The sequence below is a fragment of the Oncorhynchus gorbuscha genome, linkage group LG02 (genome assembly GCF_021184085.1).
Source record: "Oncorhynchus gorbuscha isolate QuinsamMale2020 ecotype Even-year linkage group LG02, OgorEven_v1.0, whole genome shotgun sequence".
Classification (NCBI taxonomy): Eukaryota; Metazoa; Chordata; class Actinopteri; order Salmoniformes; family Salmonidae; genus Oncorhynchus; species Oncorhynchus gorbuscha.
This window is the reverse complement of record NC_060174.1, coordinates 37,071,326-37,092,864: the sequence shown is the minus strand read 5'-3', so window position 1 is coordinate 37,092,864 and position 21,539 is coordinate 37,071,326. Positions and strand designations below refer to the sequence as shown.

The 21,539-nt window shown below is 42.5% G+C and overlaps 1 protein-coding gene across 1 annotated transcript in view; it reads right to left on the bottom strand.

Annotated features, from left to right (window-relative positions):
- The window catches only part of LOC123990122 (SH3 and multiple ankyrin repeat domains protein 3-like), a 134,930-nt gene that overhangs the window by 87,481 nt on the left and 25,910 nt on the right, over nt 1-21,539 (bottom strand). Inside the window, exon 2 of the mRNA XM_046290752.1 lies at nt 1,231-1,339. Coding sequence (XP_046146708.1) covers nt 1,231-1,339 — 109 coding nt within the window. The remainder of the gene's footprint in view (nt 1-1,230; nt 1,340-21,539) is intronic.

Below are 21,539 nucleotides of genomic sequence, written 5' to 3'. Positions count from 1 at the left end.
CTTTACCCAGCATGCATTGGTATGGAGCAGAAAGGGTTAGACGGAAATCGCTCAGCAGGCAGCCAACCAGAATAATCACAGCCGAGCTTGTTATCTACCTCTATCTGCCCGTCTAAGTGTTTACTTTCGTCTAAGTGTTTACGTCTATCTGTGTATCTGTTTGTCTGTTTCTGTGTCAGTTTCTGTGTCAGTCTGTTCCTGTGTCAGTTTGTCCATCTGTCTGTCTGTAGTAGTTTGTCTGTATAATATCTCTGTATCTGTCTGTAAGTCTCTGTATATATCTCTTCCTCTCTTTAACACTAGCAGAGGCAAATTAGTTATCACTGGCATTTTTTAAGTCATGCCCCCTTCCATCCTTAACATTTGCAGGGACATTTTTCTTTTTTACATCTAGTCAATGTTTTTATTCAGGTTTTTTAACACTGTTTTGTTTGATCTAAATGAACTCTGCAGGTGTCTTTGATTCCATCATTTCCGGGGCCTAATTTAAATGTTGCGTACTTACAAAATATACCCCAATTGCCATGAGAATTTCCTTTCCTCCACCCAAACTTTAGACCGTGCGTATGCACATGTTCTAGTGAGTGTTGTATTACAAACGGGCAAGTATGTTTTGGTGCAAAAGGTGGATATGATGAAAAGCTTATTCATAAAAACACAATAACAAGATGCAGAGAAGAGCGTAAATCGGCTATAATAATTACACATAGTATGTTATTTCCAATTTATTTTCATAACAATTGCAGAATAAATTCCTCATCTTTTCTCATCTTTTGTGGCTTAATTTGACTCAACACGGGAAACCTCACCAGGCCCGGACACGGATTGAAGGGTTGAGAAAAAGGGTTGAGGAAAAATAAGATGAGGAATTTATTCTTATTTTCAATGACGGCCTGGGAACAGTGGGTTAACTGTCTGTTCAGGGGCAGAAAGACAGATTTGTACCTTGTCAGCTCGGGGGTTTGAACTAGCAACCTTCCGGTTGCTAGTCCAACGCTCTAACCACTAGGCTACGCTGGAGGGCGCTTTCCAGGCGGAGTTATAATGCTCGTTCACGTGCGCACAGGTTTATGACAGGTTTATAACGGGAAACCTGTGTATGTATGGCGTGCGCCAAATGTAAATTTATATGAAAAATGACGTATGTATTATTTTCAGAAATGGCACATGGCAGATACTTAGTGTGAAATTTACGCAACGGTTATAAAGGAGATGCAACAGGCTCCTCACCTCCCGATTCAGGGTCGTGGAAGTTGGGGTCCAGACCTTTCTCCAGGAATTTGGACACCTTCTCAATGTTCCTCTGTTGAACATACTCCATAAACTTCTTCAGGTTCGCCTGGAGACAGACAGAGAGAGAGTCCATGTCATTCAACTAGTATCAAAAACACATTTAAATGTATTTCATGCAAATAAAATTCAATTAAATTTTGAGGAAAGGGCAGAGGTGGAGAGTTTGAGAGAGAGAGTGATAGAGAGAGAGATAAAGAGAGAGGGGCCAGGAGGCAAGAGCGATAGTTAGAGAGGAAGAGAAGAGTGGAGAGGCCAGGATGCATCAGAGAAGGAGGGGAGAGAAAAAAGAGAGGCAGTGAGAGAGAGAGCATGCTAAAGACAGTTATGGAAATAAAGAGAACTCTGTGATTGGGTGATGTAACACTCATGTGAATAGAGATGTTTAATAATGGAGGTGAGAGATGAAAGCTGAAGCACACTGCCGCGCGTGTGTGTGTGTGTGTGTGTGTGTGTGTGTGTGTGTGTGTGTGTGTGTGTGTGTGTGTGTGTGTGTGTGTGTGTGTGTGTGTGTGTGTGTGTGTGTGTGTGTGTGTGTGTGTGTGTGTGTGTGTGTGTGTGTGTGTGTGTGTGTGTGTGTGTGTTTCCAAGTGGAAGATTTAGGTGGATACAGTAGTGCATTAGGCACCTTTGGGTAGAAAGCACTATTCCATCTCTACTGTACTTCCAACACAGCAACAAAAAAAACACTCCTTTTATCCAAAACAGCATATCGTACAGAGCATTTCTCTTTACAGGATCAGACCATTTTCCCCAGGCCATTTCCTGTAACCAACTAGATCCTACGTATACTGTGCATTGTTAGTTAAGGATTGTTTCTATCCAACAGTTTTCAACCACTAAGCAGCTGAGTAAAGAACACTATAAAGACACTACTCAGGTTTGGGGTCCATTTCCATTTCAATTCAAAACATTCAGTAGATTAACTGAAATGTAAATGTCCAATGTAGCTGTTTTTATGGTAAAAAAACAAACAAAAACAATGATAGCTTCTTGGCAAAGAACAATTTCTCTAGCAATCACTTTACTAGTCCTGTCTGGGAGTGGTCTGAGTGGGGAACAGGAAAACAGAACATTTGCTGTTATTTCCAGAGATGTCACCAGGTAGGCCAAAACTCTATTCCACCAAAACTGCCTGAAATTGCAGGTGGTCTTTTCAAACAGTTCTTGCACTAAAAGGCATTATCATAATTGTCCCAATTTCACAGTACTCATAGTGTGGAAATATAAAACACAGAAATGTCACGTTTTTGGGCCTTTAACATACGGCACAAAATGGAAAACATCTGTAATGTGGATTGGGTGTGTGTACAGTCATTGGTCATCGAAAGAAGAGGAGTTGGGGTTTTTCCTCTCAATATTCCATTGTGCACTACAATTCCACACCAAAGAGGGAATTTAGGATATCCTTATTTTTGTGTCCACGTTGCAGTGAAGCGTGTCATCCAATACACATGACTATCTCACTAAGCTGTTTAGAGTGAATAAGGACACATACACATCTGCATCGGCAGTACAAGGCTGGACAGCTCATTCATAAAATAGCACCATGCACACGCACGTACACTCATGTCTGTTATTGATTGATTTGGCCATGACTTTTTTTCTTCGCTTTTTAAAGGAAAGATTCACCCATTTTGAATGTTATGTCGTTTTTGTGCATCTCTGAGTGATGTTCTATCGATTCTTAGGGTCATTTCATGTTTTCATGTGTATCTGAGGTGTTCACCGTTAAAGCAGAAATACAGCTGGTATGACGAGTTTTGCATTGTATGACTTTCACACCAATTGCAAAATATCATCCTGCTGCAATCCGTCAAATATTTATTTGGAACAAGTTTGATTTATGTGGGGGTTTTGCATGCCAAAATAGGCTGTTGACCAATAGAAAGTGTTCTCTGGGACATGTGTTCTGCCACTGACTGGCCGCACACTGACAAGTGCGTTGCTAGAATGAATTAATCTGTTTCTCTCTGCCTGTTTTGTATGTTTGCAATGCCTCAGTGCAGTAATGTAGACTATCAATTCATCACCACTTGCCAATGTGATCACACCACGCTCTTGCCATTCAAACTTCCCCACCAGCTCACTGCCAATGCTGTAGCCTAATTTATATTCAGCAAGCCAGAGCAAGGTCACCTACATCTCTCCTCAAACATGCCTATATTAGTTTTAAAAAATTGCTCGACATGTGACCAAACTATATTGTTATTCCTGAGACTCACATTGTTCTAGGTTACTCGTTCAAGAGCTGTAAAAAGAGGAACAGAGAGGGAAAAGAAAGTACTCAGTGGAGATGCTGGCGAGTGGAGAACAACTGCCCCCTCTCATTGATGCCACAGAGTTCAAGGACCACCGAGGTACTGCAGGCATTGTGAGCAGAAAACAGAATCCCCCATCATCGTGGAATGGAAAAATGGCAATCTTTTTAAAAACGTGTTTTTATTTGTACCTTTATTTAACTAGGCAAGTAAGAACAAATTCTTATTTTCAATGACGGCCAAGGAACAGTAGGTTAACTGCCTTGTTCAGGGGCAGAATGTCACGCCTTGACCTTAGTTATCTATGTTTTATGTATTCTTTTCGTCAGGTCAGGGTGTGACGAGGGTTGGTATGTGTGTTTTTGTCCTGTCTAGGGTTTTTGGAAATCTATGTTTTATTTGTATGTCTAGGCAATTTAGGTCTATGGTGGCCTGAATTGGTTCCCAATCAGATGCAGCTGTTTATCGTTGTCTCTGATTGAGGATCCTATTTAGGTTGCCATTTACCATTTTGGTTTTGTGGGTTATTGTCTATGTGTAGTTGCTTGTCAGCACTCATGTCTTATAGGGCACGTTCGTTTAGTTAGTTTGTTTAGTGTTCTTCGTGTAATAAAATAGGAATGTATTCTTGTCACGCTGCACCTTGGTCTTCTCGTTATGACGAACATGACAAAGAATAACCCACCAAACCAGGACCAAGCAGCGTGAAAAACAGGAACAGCGGGAAATGGACCTGGGAGGAGATATTAGATAGAGCAGGACGCTGGACCCAGCCGGGGGAGTATCATTGTCCTAAGGAGGAGATAGAGGCAACGAAAGTGGAACGGCGATACTATGAGGAGAAATACCGGAGAATAGAGGAACGGTGAGGATGTGAGGGTGCACGGAAGCCCGAGAGGCAGCCCCAATAATTGTTTTGGGGGTGGCACATGAAGAGATGCATAAGTCAGGTTGGAGACCTGGATGTGAGGGTACGCCCTGTTCCTCCTCCCCGCACTCGCCCTGAGGTGCGTGTAGCCAGCCCGGTACCACCAGTGCCGGCACCACGCACCAGGCCTACAGTGCGCCTCGGCAGTCCAGAGGGTCCGACGACAGTACCCAGTCCAGAGCGTCCGGCGACAGTACCCAGTCCAGAGCGTCCGGCGACAGTACCCAGTCCAGAGCGTCCGGCGACAGTACCCAGTCCAGAGCATCCGGCAACAGTTCACAGACTGGAACCTCCAACGACGGGCCACAGTCCGGAACCTCCAACGATGGGCCACAGTCCGGAACCTCCAGCGATAGTCCCCAGCCCGGGGTCTCCAGAGACGGTCCCCAGCCCGGGGTCTCCAGCGACGGTACCCAGCCCGGGGTCTCCAGCGACGGTCCCCAGTCCGGGGTCTCCAGCGACGGTCCACACAGCGAGGGTTCACAGCCCAGGGCCTACGGCGAGGATCCGCAGTCCAGAGCCTCCGGCGATGATCCACGGGTCAGTGCTACAAAAGCAGACTCAGTGTAAAGAAGGGGGGCGGCGTCCATAACCAGAGCCGCCACCGAGGGTAGATGCCCGGTACTGTCATGCCCTGATCTTAGTTATTTATGTTTTATATATTATTTTGGTCAGGTCAGGGTGTGACGAGGGTGGGTATGTGTGTTTTTGTCCTGTCTAGGGTTTTTGTATATCTATATTTTTTTTGGTTCCCAATCAGAGGCAGCTGTTTATCATTGTCTCTGACTGGGGATCCTATTTAGGTTGCCATTTTCCATTTTGGTTTTGTGAGTGATTGTCTATGTGTAGTTGCCTGTCAGCACTCGTGTCTTATAGCGTCACGTTCGTTTTGTTGTTTTGTAAGTTTGTTTAGTGTTCTTCGTGTAATAAAAGAAGAATGTATTCTTATCACGCTGCGCCTTGGTCTCCTCGTTATGACGAACGTGACACAGAACAACAGATTTGTGGTCAATCTTTGCATATATCAAGAACAAACAAATCCAAGACAATTATGGTACCAATAAATGATTCTATTATACCAGATATACAGTATGTCCTTGAACCGATTATTTTCAAATTGCACACAGAAGTTACCAGGATAATTTAGTTGCATCCTGCAGTACCCCGGTTAGCCTGCAACGTCACTTCCTGGAGTAGCTCAAACTTCGTTGTGCCTGTTGTTCACGTATATCTGCCCTCTCATTGGCAAAATAGTCCCACCTGATATCTCCTGCCTTCAACCATCTAGAAAATGTACTTCCATTGTTAGAGCGGTCACTCTGCTAACTTGACAATATAATAAATAATCTTTTTGCAGCAATTACAACCTCAAGTCTTCTTGTATGACACTACAAGCCAGAGGTGTGGACTCGAGTCACATGACTTGGACTCGAGTCAGACTCGAGTCACAAATATGATGACTTGCAGCTCGACTGACTTTAAAACCAATGACTTGGACTGGAGCCTTATGACTCGACCTGATTGATACCCTCCCCAAGCCCAGATATAAAAAATGATGCTATTAAAAAAGTGTGCAGCTCATTAACTCTTCATTTAACGGATTACAGTTTGAATCAGACAGCAGCCAATCAAATTGTGCCAGCTGAGAAAAAGTTGTGAGTGGCAGGGCAGAGGAACATCAGCGGGTGAATTCAGACTGAGCCCTTGGAAAGATGAAGATTATTATTATGGGATATAAAGACGACGCTGTCTCAACAAAAAACGGATTGCAACTTGCAAAACATGCGGAAAGAAAATTACAGACGGAGGTGCAACAATTTCCAACTTTGTTCGACATTTGAAGCTGCACAAAGAACGGTAAGTCGTGGCTAATATAGCCGACAGCTATATAATTTATTCCTTTAATAGTGTATAATGTAGGCTAACGTAACGTTAAATCAATGAGCCTCCACACAGACAGTCAGTGCGGGAACGTGATCATTGCACCAAAGATTGAGCTACAACTGGCTAGGCAGTTGGTAGCCTAAATCATACTGATGTTACACACTGTGTCCAGGTGGGACACAGTGTGTGTGTGTTAATAAAGTTGGGCGATTGTGTACAAGCCTACATAGCCCGATTGCGATCCTCGATAGTCGATCACTATTGGGGGGGGTTCTTTCTCATGGCTACCCATGTATTTCCATGGAAATATAACATAAATATATACATAAATATACATAAATATAAAGTAATAAATATATACATATTTTTAAAAGCATCCATGATTTGCGGAAATGTAATATACTATTACTCTTGTTAAAAATATGAAATGGTATTACATTTGGTGAAGAGCACATTATGACTTGTTTTGGACTCAAAATTTTACAACTCGAAAGTTTAGGACTTGAGACTTGACTTGATACTTGACGGTCTTGACTTGGGACTTGACTGCTAAGACTTGAGACTTACTTGTGACTTGTAAAACAATGACTTGGTCCCACCTCTGCTACAAGCTTGGCATGCCTGTACCTGGCCCAGCGTTGTCAGGATTTGGCCGGGGTAGGTCCTCATTGTAAATAACTGAATTGCTTAGTTAAATAAAGGTTAAATTTTAATCTCCAATCCAAGTTTATCATTTTAAAAGGCTAATTGATCATTAGAAAACCCTTTCGCAATTATGTTAGCACAGCTGAAAACTGTTGTTCTGAATAAAGAAGCAATAAACGTGACCTTTAGACAAGTTGAGTATCTGGAGCATCAGCATGTGTGGGTTTTCTAATGATCATTTAACCTTTTAAAATGATAAACTTTGATTAGCTAACACAACATGCCATTGGAACACAGGAGTGATGGTTGCTGATAATTGGCCTTTGTACGCCTATGTAGATATTCCATTAAAATCAGCTGTTTCCAGCTACAATAGTCATTTACAACATTAACAATGTCTACATTGTATATCTGATTATTTTGATGTTACTTTAATGGACAAAAATTGTGCTTTTCTTTAAAAAACAAGGACATTTCTAAGTTACCCCATACTTTTGAACATTAGTGTAGGTAGAGGTAAAGTGACTATGCATAGATAAAAAACAGAGAGTCACAGAAGCAAATAGCCCGGGTAGGCATTTGATTAGCTGTTCAGGAGTCTTATGGCTTGCGGGTAGAAGCTGTTAAGAAGCTTTTGGACCTAGACTTGGGGCTCTGGTACTGCTTGCTGTGCGGCAGCAGAGAGAACGGTCTATGACTAGGGTGGCTGGAGTCTTTGACCATTTTCAGGGCCTTCCTCTACTCTATGCAGTGCCTTCCGTTCGGAGGCCAAGCAGTTGCCTTACCAGGAGCTGATGCAACCAGTCAGGATGCTTTCGAAGGTGCAGCTGTAGACATTGTTGAGGATTTGAGGACCCATGCCAAATCTTTTCAGTCTCCCGAGGGGGAGTAGGCGTTGTTGTTCCCTCTTCACGACTGTCTTGGTGTGTTTTGACCATGATACTTTGTTGGTGATACCAAGGAACTTGAAGCTCTCAACCTGCTTCACAACAACCCTGTTGATTAGAATGTGGGCGTGCTCAGCCCTTCTTTTCCTGTAGTCCACAATAATCTCCTTTGTCTTGATCATGTTGAGAGAGAGGTTGTTATCCTTGCACCACACTGCCAGGTGTCTGAACTCCTCCCATAGGCTCATCATTGTCGGTGATCAGGCCTACCACTTTTTGTCGTCGGAAAACTTAATGATGGTGTTGGAGAAGTGCTTGGCCATGCAGTCATGGGTGAACAGGGAGTATAGGAGGATCAGCGAAGCACATGTGTTGTCACCTACCCTTACCAACTGGGGGCAACCCGTCAGGAAGTCCAGGATCCAGTTGCAGAGGGAGGTGTATAGTCCCAGGGCCTTAGCCTAGTGATGAGTTTGAGGGTACTATGGTGTTGAACGCTGAGCTGTAGTCAATGAATAGCATTCTCACATAGGGGTTCCTTTTGTCCAGGTGGGAAAGGGCAGTGTAGAGTGAGATAGAGATTGCATCATCTGTGGATCTGTTAGGACGGTATGCAAATTGGAGTGGGATAATGGTGTTGATGTGAGCCATGACCAGCCTTTCAAAGCACTTCATGGCTACAGACGTGAGTGCTACGGGTCAGTAGTCATTTAGGCAGGTTACCTTAGTGTTCTTGGGCTCGTAAATCTAGGCGACCACACGTGCTATGAAGGAGAGAAAAAATATATATGCCGGTGTTTACCCTTATCGGTGGTGGAGAAGTACCCAATTGTCATACTTGAGTAAAAAAAAGATACCTTAATAGAAAATGACTCAAGTAAAAGTCACCCAGTAAAATACTACTTGAGTAAAAGTCAAACATTGTTTGGTTTTAAATATACTTTAAATAAGTCACCCAGTAGTCACCCATCAAAAGTAAATGTAATTGCTGAAGTATACCTAAGTATCAAAAGTAAAAGTATGAATCATTTCAAATTCCTTATATTAAGCAAACCAGACTGCACAACTTTTTTTAAATGTATGGATATCCAGTGGCCCACTCCAACACTCAGACTTAATTTACAAACAAACACGTGTGTATAGTGAGTCTGCCAGATCAGAGGCAGTAGGGCTAACCAGGGATGTTTTCCTGATAAGAACGTGAATTTGACCATTTTCTGACCTGCTAAAGCATTCAAAATGTAACGAGTACTTTTGGGTGTCAGGGAAAATGTATGGAGTAAAAAGTAATTATTATTTTTCGAGGGTTTTTATTTTATTTTAACCTATTGTCTATATTGTAGAATAATAGTGAAGATATCAAAACTATGAAATAATGTAGTAACCAAAAAAAGTGTTAAACAACTCAAAAAGTTGCCTCCCTTTGTCTTGATAACAGCTTGCACACTCTTGGCATTCTCTCAACCAGCTTCACTTGGAATGCATTTCCAACAGTCTTGAAGGAGTTCCCACATATGCTGAGCACATGTTGGTTGCTTTTCCTTCAATTAGCAGTCCAAGTCCTCCTAAATCCTCTAAAATGGGGCGAGGTTGGGTGATTGGGGAGGCCAGGTCATCTGATACAGCATCTCCATTCCTCTCCTTAGCAATTACACAGCCTGGAGGTTTGTTGGGTCATTGGCTTGTGGAAAAACAAATGATAGTCCAACTAAGAGCAAACCAGATGGGATGCCATATTGCTGCAGAATGCTGCAGTAGCCATACTGGTTAATAGTGTAGTGTGCCTTGAATTCTAAACAAATCACAGACATTGTCACCAGCAAAGCACCCCCATACCTTCACACCTCCGCCTCCATGCTTCACGGTGGGAACCACACATGCAGAGATCATCCGTTCACCTTATCTGTGTCTCACAAAGACACGGCGGTTGGAACCAAACATCTCAAATTTGGACTCATCAGACCAAAGGACAGATGTGTAATGTCCATTCTTCGCCCAAGCAAGTTAATTTTTTTTTTCACCTTTATTTAACCAGGTAGGCTAGTTGAGAACAAGTTCTAATTTACATCTGCGACCTGAAGTCTCATCATCTCATTGGTGTCCTTCAGTATTGTTTTCTTTGCAGAAATTCGACCATGAAGGTCTGATTCATGCAGTCTCCTCTGAACAGTTGATGTTGAGAGGTTGAGGTGTGTCTGTTACTTGAACTTATTTGGGCTTCAATTTCTGGGGCTGGTAACTTTAATGAACTTATCCTCTGCAGCAGACGTAACTCTGGGTCTTCCTTTCCTGTTGCTGTCCTCATGAGAGCCAATTTCATCATAGCGCTTGATGGTTTTTGCAACTGCACTTGAAGAAAATGTCAAAGTTCTTGAAATTTTCCAAAATGACTGACCTTCATGTCTTAAAGTAATGATGGATTTTCTTTTCTCTTTGTTTATTTGAGCTGTTCGTGCCACAAGGAATTGGTCTTTTACCAAATAGGGCTATCTTGCTTTACACTTTTTTGGTTACTACATGACTCCATATGTGCTATTGAATAGTTTTGATGTCTTCACTATTATTCTACAATGTAGAAAATAGTCAAATAAATAAAAACCTTTGAATGAGTACAGTACTGTATATACACTGCTCAAAAAAATAAAGGGAACATTAAAATAACACATCCTAGATCTGAATGAATGAAATATTCTTATTCAATACTTTTTTCTTTACATAGTTGAATGTGCTGACAACAAAATCACACAAAAATGATCAATGGATATCAAATGTAATGGATAAAATGGATATCAAATGTTAACCCATGGAGGTCTGGATTTGGAGTCACACTCAAAATTAAAGTTGAAAACCACACTACAGGCTGATCCAACTTTGATGTAATGTCCTTAAAACAAGTAAAAATGAGGCTCAGTAGTGTGTGTGCCCTCCTCGTGCCTGTATGACCTCCCTACAATGCCTGGGCATGCTCCTGATGAGGTGGCGGATAGTCTCCTGAGGGATCTCACCCCAGACCTGGACTAAAGCACCCGCCAACTCCTGGACAGTCTGTGGTGGATGGAGTGAGACATGATGTCCCAGATGTGCTCAATTGGTTTCAGGTCTGGGGAACGGGCGGGCCAGTCCATAGCATCAATGCCTTCCTCTTGCAGGAACTGCTGACACACTCCAGCAACATGAGGTCTAGCATTGTCTTGCATTAGGAGGAACCCAGGGCCAACCGCACCAGCATATGGTCTCAAAAGGGGTCTGAGGATCTCATCTCGGTACCTAAAGGCAGTCAGGCTACCTCTGGCGAGCACATGGAGGGCTGTGCGGCTCCCCAAAGAAATGCCACCCCACACCATGACTGACCCACCGCCAAACCGGGCATGCTGGGAGGATGTTGCAGGCAGCAGAACGTTCTCCACGTCGTCGCCAGACTGTCATGTCTGTCACATGTGCTCAGTGTGAACCTGCTTTCATATGTGAAGAGCACAGGGTGCCAGTGGCAAATTTGCCAATCTTGGAGTTCTCTGGCAAATGAAAAACGTCCTGCACGGTTTTGCGCTGTAAGTGCAACCCCCAACTGTGGACGTCGGGCCCTCATACCACCCTCATGGAGTCTGTTTCTGACCGTTTGAGCAGACACATGCACATTTGTGGCCTGCTGGAGGCAATTTTGCAGGGCTCGGGCAGTGCTCCTCCTGCTCCTCCTTACACAAAGGCAGAGGTAGCGGTCCTGCCCTCCTCATCTCCTGATGTACTGGCCTGTCTCCTGGTAGCGCCTTCATGCTCTGGACACTACGCTGACAGACACAGCAAACCTTCTTGCCACAGCTCGCATTGATGTGCCATCCTGAATGAGCTGCACTCCCTGAGCCACTTGTGTGGGTTGTAGACTCCGTCTCATGCTACCACTAGAGTGAAAGCACCGCCAGCATTCAAAAGTGACCAAAACATCAGCCAGGAAGCATAGGAACTGAGAAGTGGGGGTGTCTTGCTAATTTCCTATAATTTCCACCTGCATGCATAACAGCATGTGAAATTTATTGTCAGTCAGTGTTGCTTCCTAAGTGGACCATTTGATTTCACAGAAGTGTGATTGACTTGGAGTTACATTGTGTTGTTTAAGTGTTCCCTTTATTTTTTTGAGCAGTGTATATATATTTTAGTTGAATATTTTCTTATTCACAAAATGTGTGCACTGGTCCTTTACTAGTCCTGCATTAGCTGACCTATATAACCGTCTGTAGCGTGGGGGGAAAGATATTTTTGTTGAAAATATATATTTTTTCACAACGTAGTGCACTGGGCCTTTACTGGTCCCTCATTAGCAGACCGATATAGCCGTCTTTAGGACAGTTCACCACTTTTTCCCTGCTACCCCCCAAACATCTTCCAGCTACTATGATACAGTTGCTTGCTGTATAACTCTGGAGCTAATTGTGCGCAATTGTTTCGCATGGAATAATCAGACATTTGTATGTCTGACTATGCTCTTCAAAAGGTGATATTGCAACCAAATAGTTAACATTTAATTTAAAAAATCCCTTGAAAACGGCACACGGTTGTCAATGGTTTTAGTGGAGCTAGGGGTCTCCTTGCCCCCCAGCAGGCAAATCGAATATGTTACACCTTCATGACATTTTATTGAAAAGACCAATAGAACTACCTAACTAGGGATTTAGAACAGAACCTTTCTGGTCCTTACTGATCTAGTTCCATACTACTACTGAAACAAGGAAGTGTGCAAGCAAAACCTCACAGCCGTATACAGTACAATGTGAGGACAATGCATATTGAATACTTATCTAAATAAAAGGTTGGGGTCATTTCCACTTCAATTCAATCCCTGAGTGATTCAGTTTGCATTTTGTTTACTTTCTGAATTGAAATGACCCCAACCCTGATCCTTCAAAAATTAGCCTCAAAATATTCTCCATCAATACTATTGATTTAGAAAACTTGTGTTACTTGAGAGATTCCGTATGCCGACTAGAGTTTCTGTGAACTATGATTAGGACAATTTCACACCAAGACAACCCCAAAATATTTTGGGCATTTCATATTGTTCTGGAAATTGTCAGACAGAACATCAACTTATTCAGGAGGTGGGATGTTTGACATGCTTTTTAGATTTGTATCACAAAAAAATGTTGAGATGAAAGTGACCCTTTTATAACCCTTTGAGACCATGTCTCCTATGACCCTATGACCTGTGAACATAATACAGTGTCGGGTATGTATGTAGAGACGGACCAAGGCGCAGCGTATGTTGAGTTCCACATAATATGTTAATAGTGAAACTTAGCAACAACAAAACAATACACTAACAATGAACTGTGACTAAAGAGGTGCTACGTGCACGAACTCAAAACACTAACACAAACAGTATCCCATAACCCACAGGTGGAAAAATGCAACTTAAGGATGATCCCCAATTAGAGACAACGATTACCAGCTGCCTCTTATTGGGAATCATACACAAACCCCAACATAGAAAATTAAACCTAGAACCCCACATAGAAATAATAAACTAGACTAAAACCCCTAGTCACGCCCTGACATACTCTACCATAGAAAATACAAGCTTTCTATGGTCAGGACGTGACATACAGACAACATCTTGGTGTCATTATACTACTTATAATGTGCTCTAACATATGGAGTATGTCTAGATTCTGACAAAAAAAATATATCCTATTCATGTATTCAACATTAAAATATTAAAATGAATATCTCAAAGTACTCTTTTTGATTTAGTTAATTTAAAGAAAAATGTATTGGCGCAATACACTGTACAAGTACCTTACATTCCCAGAGTGGGCTCTCTGCTAATTTTGAAGTGATGATGCCTTTTTTAGCACAACCAACATGGCAAAATGGATTTAAAAGGAACTCCCTGTGCTGGTGATTTGCTGAATGTGCAATCCTAAAGGGCTGTTATTGGTTACTGACCCATGATGTCAATTTCTATGTATCAAAATGCATCATGTCTTCAAATGTACAAGAGAGCCCACTCTGGAAATGTGATGTGTTTGAAGAAAAAAAAATCTGAACAATATGTAAACAACAATAAGCAAAATCAATGTTTTTATGTGAAATAAATGAAGGTGATTTTAAAAACAATCTGAATGGAGACATACTCCATATTGGAGAGCACACTATGAGGATTATAATGACACCAATATGTTGTCTGTATCATGTATGGTTCATGGATCATAGAGTCTTACAGGAGAATTATAGGTCTGAAAAGGGTCTAAAATATAAAAAGCAAATCAAACATCCTTCCTCCCAATGAAGGTCTATGAGAGAATTGCCAGAACAATCTGAGATACCCACAATGATTTTGGGCTGTCTTGGCATGGAATAGCTCTTTAACTTCATTCCAGCTAATATCGCGGAGGAATAGGAAATAGGTAATACAATATCGATACAGAATCTGACGTTTTCAATACAGTATTAACCCTCAGTATTGGAAGTAGCCAAGAATATATTAACATAGTATTTACCATAGTTTTATGGTGAGATAAAGAGATGGTATGAAACATATTGGCTAAAGGAGAGGTAGAGCTGTGTTCAAATATACCCTTCTGCAACCCATCTGGCTAAAAGAGAGATATCATTACTCTCCTACCCTTTCAAGGTTTCTCTGTCTCACTTGTTACATAAGCGCTGCATGCACTGAAACCTACAGTACACACACACACACACACACACACACACACACACACACACAAGACCTTAGTGCTGCTTTTGATACCATCGATCACCACATTCTTTTGGAGAGATTGGAAACCCAAATTGGTCTACACGGACATGTTCTGGCCTGGTTTAGGTCTTATCTGTCGGAAAGATATCAGTTTGTCTCTGTGAATGGTTTGTCCTCTGACAAATCAACTGTACATTTCGGTGTTCCTCAAGGTTCTGTTTTAGGACCACTATTGTTTTCACTATATATTTTACCTCTTGGGGATGTTATTCGAAAACATAATGTAAACTTTCACTGCTATGCGGATGACACACAGCTGTACATTTCAATGAAACATGGTGAAGCACCAAAATTGCCCTCGCTAGAAGCATGTGTTTCAGACATAAGGAAGTGGATGGCTGCAAACTTTCTACTATTAAACTCGGACAAAACAGAGATGCTTGTTCTAGGTCCCAAGAAACAAAGAGATCTTCTGTTGAATCTGACAATTAATCTTAATGGTTGTACAGTCGTCTCAAATAAAACTGTGAAGGACCTCGGCGTTACTCTGGACCCTGATCTCTCTTTTGAAGAACATATCAAGACCATTTCGAGGACAGCTTTTTTCCATCTACGTAACATTGCAAAAATCAGAAACTTTCTGTCCAAAAATGATGCAGAAAAATTAATCCATGCTTTTGTCACTTCTAGGTTAGACTACTGCAATGCTCTATTTTCCGGCTACCCGGATAAAGCACTAAATAAACTTCAGTTAGTGCTAAATACGGCTGCTAGAATCCTGACTAGAACCAAACAATTTGATCATATTACTCCAGTGCTAGCCTCTCTACACTGGCTTCCTGTCAAAGCAAGGGCTGATTTCAAGGTTATACTGCTAACCTAAAGCATTACATGGGCTTGCTCCTACCTACCTCTCTGATTTGGTCCTGCCGTACATACCTATACGTACGCTACGGTCACAAGACGCAGGCCTCCTAATTGTCCCTAGAATTTCTAAGCAAACAGCTGGAGGCAGGGCTTTCTCCTATAGAGCTCCATTTTTATGGAACGGTCTGCCTACCCATGTCAGAGACGCAAACTCGGTCTCAACCTTTAAGTCTTTACTGAAGACTCATCTCTTCAGTGGGTCATATGATTGAGTGTAGTCTGGCCCAGGAGTGGGAAGGTGAACGGAAAGGCTCTGGAGCAACGAACCGCCCTTGCTGTCTCTGCCTGGCCGGTTCCCCTTTTTCCACTGGGATTCTCTGCCTCTAACCCTGTTACGGGGGCTGAGTCACTGGCTTGCTGGGGCTCTCTCGTGCCGTCCCTGGGGGGGATGCGTCACCTGGGTGGGTTGATTCACTGTTGTGGTCGGCCTGTCTGGGTCCCCCCCCCCTTGGGTTGTACCGTGTCGGAGATCTTTGTGGGCTATACTCGGCCTTGTCTCAGGATGGTAAGTTGGTGGTTGAAGATTTCCCTCTAGTGGTGTGGGGGCTGTGCTTTGGCAAAGTGGGTGGGGTTATATCCTTCCTGTTTGGCCCTGTCCGGGGTGTCCTCGGATGGGGCCACAGTGTCTCCTGACCCCTCCTGTCTCAGCCTCCAGTATTTATGCTGCAGTAGTTTATGTGTCGGGGGGCTAGGGTCAGTTTGTTTATCTGGAGTACTTCTCCTGTCCTATTCGGTGTCCTGTGTAAATCTAAGTGTGCGTTCTCTAATTCTCTCCTTCTCTCTTTCTTTCTCTCTCTCGGAGGACCTGAGCCCTAGAACCATGCCCCAGGACTACCTGACATGATGACTCCTTGCTGTCCCCAGTCCACCTGGCCATGCTGCTGCTCCAGTTTCAACTGGCCTGGGCCCTAGGACCATGTCCCAGGACTACCTGACATGAGGACTCCTTGCTGTCCCCAGTCCACCTGGCCATGCTCCTGCTCCAGTTTCAACTGTTCTGCCTTACTATTATTCAACCATGCTGGTCATTTATGAACATTTGAACATCTTGGCCACGTTCTGTTATAATCTCCACCCGGCACAGCCAGAAGAGGACTGGCCACCCCACATATGCTCTCTCTAATTCTCTCTTTCTTTCTCTCTCTCGGAGGACCTGAGCCCTAGGACCGTGCCCCAGGACTACCTGACATGATGGCTCCTTGCTGTCCCCAGTCCACCTGACTGTGCTGCTGCTCCAGTTTCAACTGTTCTGCCTTATTATTATTTGACCATGCTGGTCATTTATGAACATTTGAACATCTTGGTCATGTTCTGTTATAATCTCTACCCGGCACAGCCAGAAGAGGACTGGCCACCCCACATAGCCCGGTTCCTCTCTAGGTTTCTTCCTAGGTTTTGGCCTTTCTAGGGAGTTTTTCCTAGCCACCGTGCTTTTACACCTGCATTGTTTGCTGTTTGGGGTTTTAGGCTGGGTTTCTGTACAGCACTTTGAGATATCAGCTGATGTACGAAGGGCTATATAAATAAATTTGATTTGATTTGATTTGATTTGATTTAAACAACACTTTTTATGGATATCTTTAAGAAATGGCTTTCTTCTTGCCACTCTTCCATAAAGGCCAGATTTGTGCAATATACGACTGATTGTTGTCCTATGGACAGAGTCTCCCACCTCAGCTGTAGATCTCTGCAGTTCATCCAGAGTGATCATGGGCCTCTTGGCTGCATCTCTGATCAGTCTTCTCCTTGTATGAGCTGAAAGTTTAGAGGGACGGCCAGGTCTTGGTAGATTTGCAGTGGTCTGATACTCCTTACAATTCAATATTATCGCTTGCACAGTGCTCCTTGGGATGTTTAAAGCTTGGGAAATCTTTTTGTATCCAAATCCGGCTTTAAACTTCTTCACAACAGTATCTCGGACCTGCCTGGTGTGTTCCTTGTTCTTCATGATGCTCTCTGCGCTTTTAACGGACCTCTGAGACTATCACAGTGCAGGTGCATTTATACGGAGACTTGATTACACACAGGTGGATTGTATTTATCATCATTAGTCATTTAGATCAACATTGGATCATTCAGAGATCCTCACTGAACTTCTGGAGAGAGTTTGCTGCACTGAAAGCAAAGGGGCTGAATCATTTTGCACGCCCAATTTTTCAGTTTTTGATTTGTTAAAAAAGTTTGAAATATCCAATAAATGTCGTTCCACTTCGTGATTGTGTCCCACTTGTTGATTCTTCACAAAAAAATACAGCTTTATATCTTTATGTTTGAAGCCTGAAATGTGATAAAAGGTCGCAAAGTTCAAGGGGGCCGAATACTTTCGCAAGGCACAGTAGCTACATTTTCAGATATTACATTTAGAATTTTGTCAAAAGTGGTTTTCATTGTAAGTTGAAGCATACTATTAGCTAGCTAGCTAACGTTACCTTGCTGACTCGCTAACTAACATTACATGTATGATCTGTGTAGTAATATTATTCATAACTCAGAACAATTTGTATTGTTAGTTATATCCTAATGATAGCTAGCAAGCCAACATTGAACCTAGTTGTTTAGCTTTAGCTAGCTGCAGATTCATGCAGAGTAGTAACATTATGAGTTGGAATTATGGTCCATTGTTTAGCTAGCTAGCTAGCTACATGTCTAAACAAAAGTTTCCACTATGCAAGTAACCATTTCACTTTACTGTTTACAGCCTCTGTATCCTGTGCATGTGATAAATAAACTTAGATTTTATTTGATATAGTGTGTGTTTACCAGAGACGGTCATGTGAAAAACAACATGACCTGCACTGATGTCAATTTAGGAGATAACATGATGCCAACAATTTATTATACTAGGCAAGTCAGTTAAGAACAAATTCTTATTTACAATGACGGCCTACCCTGGCAACTATGGGCAATTGTGCTCCGCCCTATGCGACTCCCAATCACAGCCAGGATTTGAACCAGGGACTGTAGTGACAGCTCTTGCACTGAGATGCAGTGTCATAGACCACTGTGCCACTCAGGAGTCCAAAAAGACAGCGTCCAAGTTCTACAATCCTCTGGTAGAATGCCCTGCTTTTACTTCATCAACTGTAAGCTCTTTTCTGTAATTAGCTCGCCATTAACTTGTAAATAATGATCTTGTTGCTTGTTCATTTTCCTGTAATAATGAATACATATTAGCTAAAGTTAAGATGTTGACCACTATATGACATGGTCACTGTTTGAACTGGCTAACAAGCTAACTTAACACTAGCTAGCTAACGTAAACTTGTACATGGCCTTGGTCTGTACAATTGCCCGTATTTTAGCGCCCCAAAAAGGTAATACTTCAAGATCAACTGTAATGTCAATACCATTGTAAAGCACAATTTCTCCTCTTTCCAACAAAATCAATTACATGACCTAAACACTGACAGTTTCTGCATAATTCAATTAGGAAATGAGCCCCGTCGGGTCTTTTTAAAAATGGCGGGTGGGGAAGCGAAACTAATGCGTGAGAAGGACAGATGTCGTGCTGGAAAATTGCTTTTTTTACTCTATCTGTACAACTTATCACCTTATCGCCTCTAAAATGTAAATAAAACACTATAAAGAGTTTATATAATGTGTCATTACATACCTATTTGAAGGTTTGTGTCGAATTTTAATTGGGTTTTTAGGGCGGTACTAAATTGATCTTAGAAGTAAACAGCGGCTTTGAGAATAATGATCGCATGCAATGATGACAAAAAAATGACTAGGTATCCCCTTTACGCACGTCACTGTCCATTTCTTGTTTTTAAACGATGATAGAAGTACTACACCTGGTGAAGAGAGATTGTAAGACATAAATAGTAGCTTTATGCATGCTGTACATTACGACATGACACGTCAAGATGTAACGAAGGGTCAGTTTTTTAAACTTTTCTCCAATACTATAGAGCCATTGCCATGTCGATCAACGCTTGAATAGAAACCTAGTTCACACCCCCAATTTTGACGTCAACACAGTTGCTACAGTCCCATTACTTTTCTTTGTAGCCTCGTTTGAATGTCGTGGTTACGCACATTTGTATGGAATTGGGTGAGTTTCATTAGCTAACTAGCTAGAAACTAACCAAACATTGTTTAGAAAGTTGCTTTTAGTTGCCTGGTTTGCTTGACATATACAAAATGTATTATTACAATAATGGGTTTATTGGTGTTAAAATAGTGGTGTTAAAATAGCTATTTTAGAACATACTGATTTTATTTTATTTTTTATTATTTCATCTTTATTTAACCAGGTAGGCTAGTTGAGAACAAGTTCTCATTTACAACTGCGACCTGGCCAAGATAAAGCATAGCAGTGTGAACAGACAACAACATAGAGTTACACATAGAGTAAACAATTAACAAGTCAATAACACAGTAGAAAAAAAGAGTCTATATACATTGTGTGCAAAAGGCATGAGGAGGTAGGCAAATAATTACAATTTTGCAGATTAAGACTGGAGTGATAAATGATCAGATGGTCATGTACAGGTAGAGATATTGGTGTGCAAAAGAGCAGAAAAGTAAATAAATATAAACAGTATGGGGATGAGGTAGGTAAATTGGGTGGTCTATTTACCGATAGACTATGTACAGCTGCAGCGATCGATAAGCTGCTCAGATAGCAGATGTTTGAAGTTGGTGAGGGAGATAAAAGTCTCCAACTTCAGCAATTTTTGCAATTCGTTCCAGTCACAGGCAGCAGAGAATTGGAACGAAAGGCGGCCAAATGAGGTGTTGGTTTTAGGGATGATCAGTGAGATGCACCTGCTGGAGCGCGTGTTACGGGTGGGTGTTGTCATCGTGACCAGTGAACTGAGATAAGGCAGAGCTTTACCTAGCATGGACTTGTAGATGGAGCCAGTGGGTCTGGCGACGAATATGTAGCGAGGGCCAGCCGACTATAACATACAGGTCGCAGTGGTGGGTGGTATAAGGTGCTTTAGTAACAAAACGGATGGCACTGTGATAAACTGCATCCAGTTTGCTGAGTAGAGTATTGGAAGTTATTTGTAGATGACATCGCCGAAGTCACGGATCGGTAGGATAGTCAGTTTTACTAGGGTAAGTTTGGCGGCGTGAGTGAAAGAAGGCTTTGCTGCGGAATAGACAGCTGACTCTAGATTTGATTTTAGATTGGAGATGTTTGATATGAGTCTGGAAGGAGAGTTTACAGTCTAGCCAGACAAATAGGTACTTGTAGATGTCCACATATTCTAGGTCGGAACCATCCAGGGTGGTGATGCTACTCGGTCGTGCGGGTGCAGGCAGCGAACAGTTGAAAAGCATGCATTTGGTTTTACTAGCGTTTAAGAGCAGTTGGAGGCCATGGAAGGAGTGTTGTATGGCATTGAAGCTTGTTTGGAGGTTATATAGCACAGTGTCCAAGGAATGGCCAGAAGTATACAGAATGGTGTCGTCTGCGTAGAGGTGGATCAGGGAATCGCCCGCAGCAAGAGCAACATCATTGATATATACAGAGAAAAGAGTCGGCCTGAGAATTGAACCCTGTGGCACCCCCATAGAGACTGCCAGAGGACCGGACAACATGCCCTCCGATTTGACACCCTGAACTCTGTCTGCAAAGTAGTTGGTGAACCAGGCAAGGCAGTCATTTGAAAAACCGAGGCTACTGAGTCTGACGAAAAGAATATGGTGATTGACAGAGTTGAAAGCCTTGGCCAGGTCGATGAAGACAGCTGCACAGTACTGTCTATTATCGATTGCGGTTATGATATCGTTTAGTACCTTGAGCGTGGCTGAGGTGCACCCGTGACCGGCTCGGAAACCAGATTGCACAGCGGAGAAGGTACAGTGGGATTCGAGATGGTCAGTGACTTGTTTGTTGACTTGGCTTTTGAAGACCTTAGATAGGCATGGCAGGATGGATATAGGTCTGTAACAGTTTGGGTCCAGGGTGTCTCCCCCTTTGAAGTGGGGGATGACTGCGGCAGCTTTCCAATCCTTGAGGATCTCAGATGATATGAAAGAGAGGTTGAACAGGCTGGTAATAGGGGTTG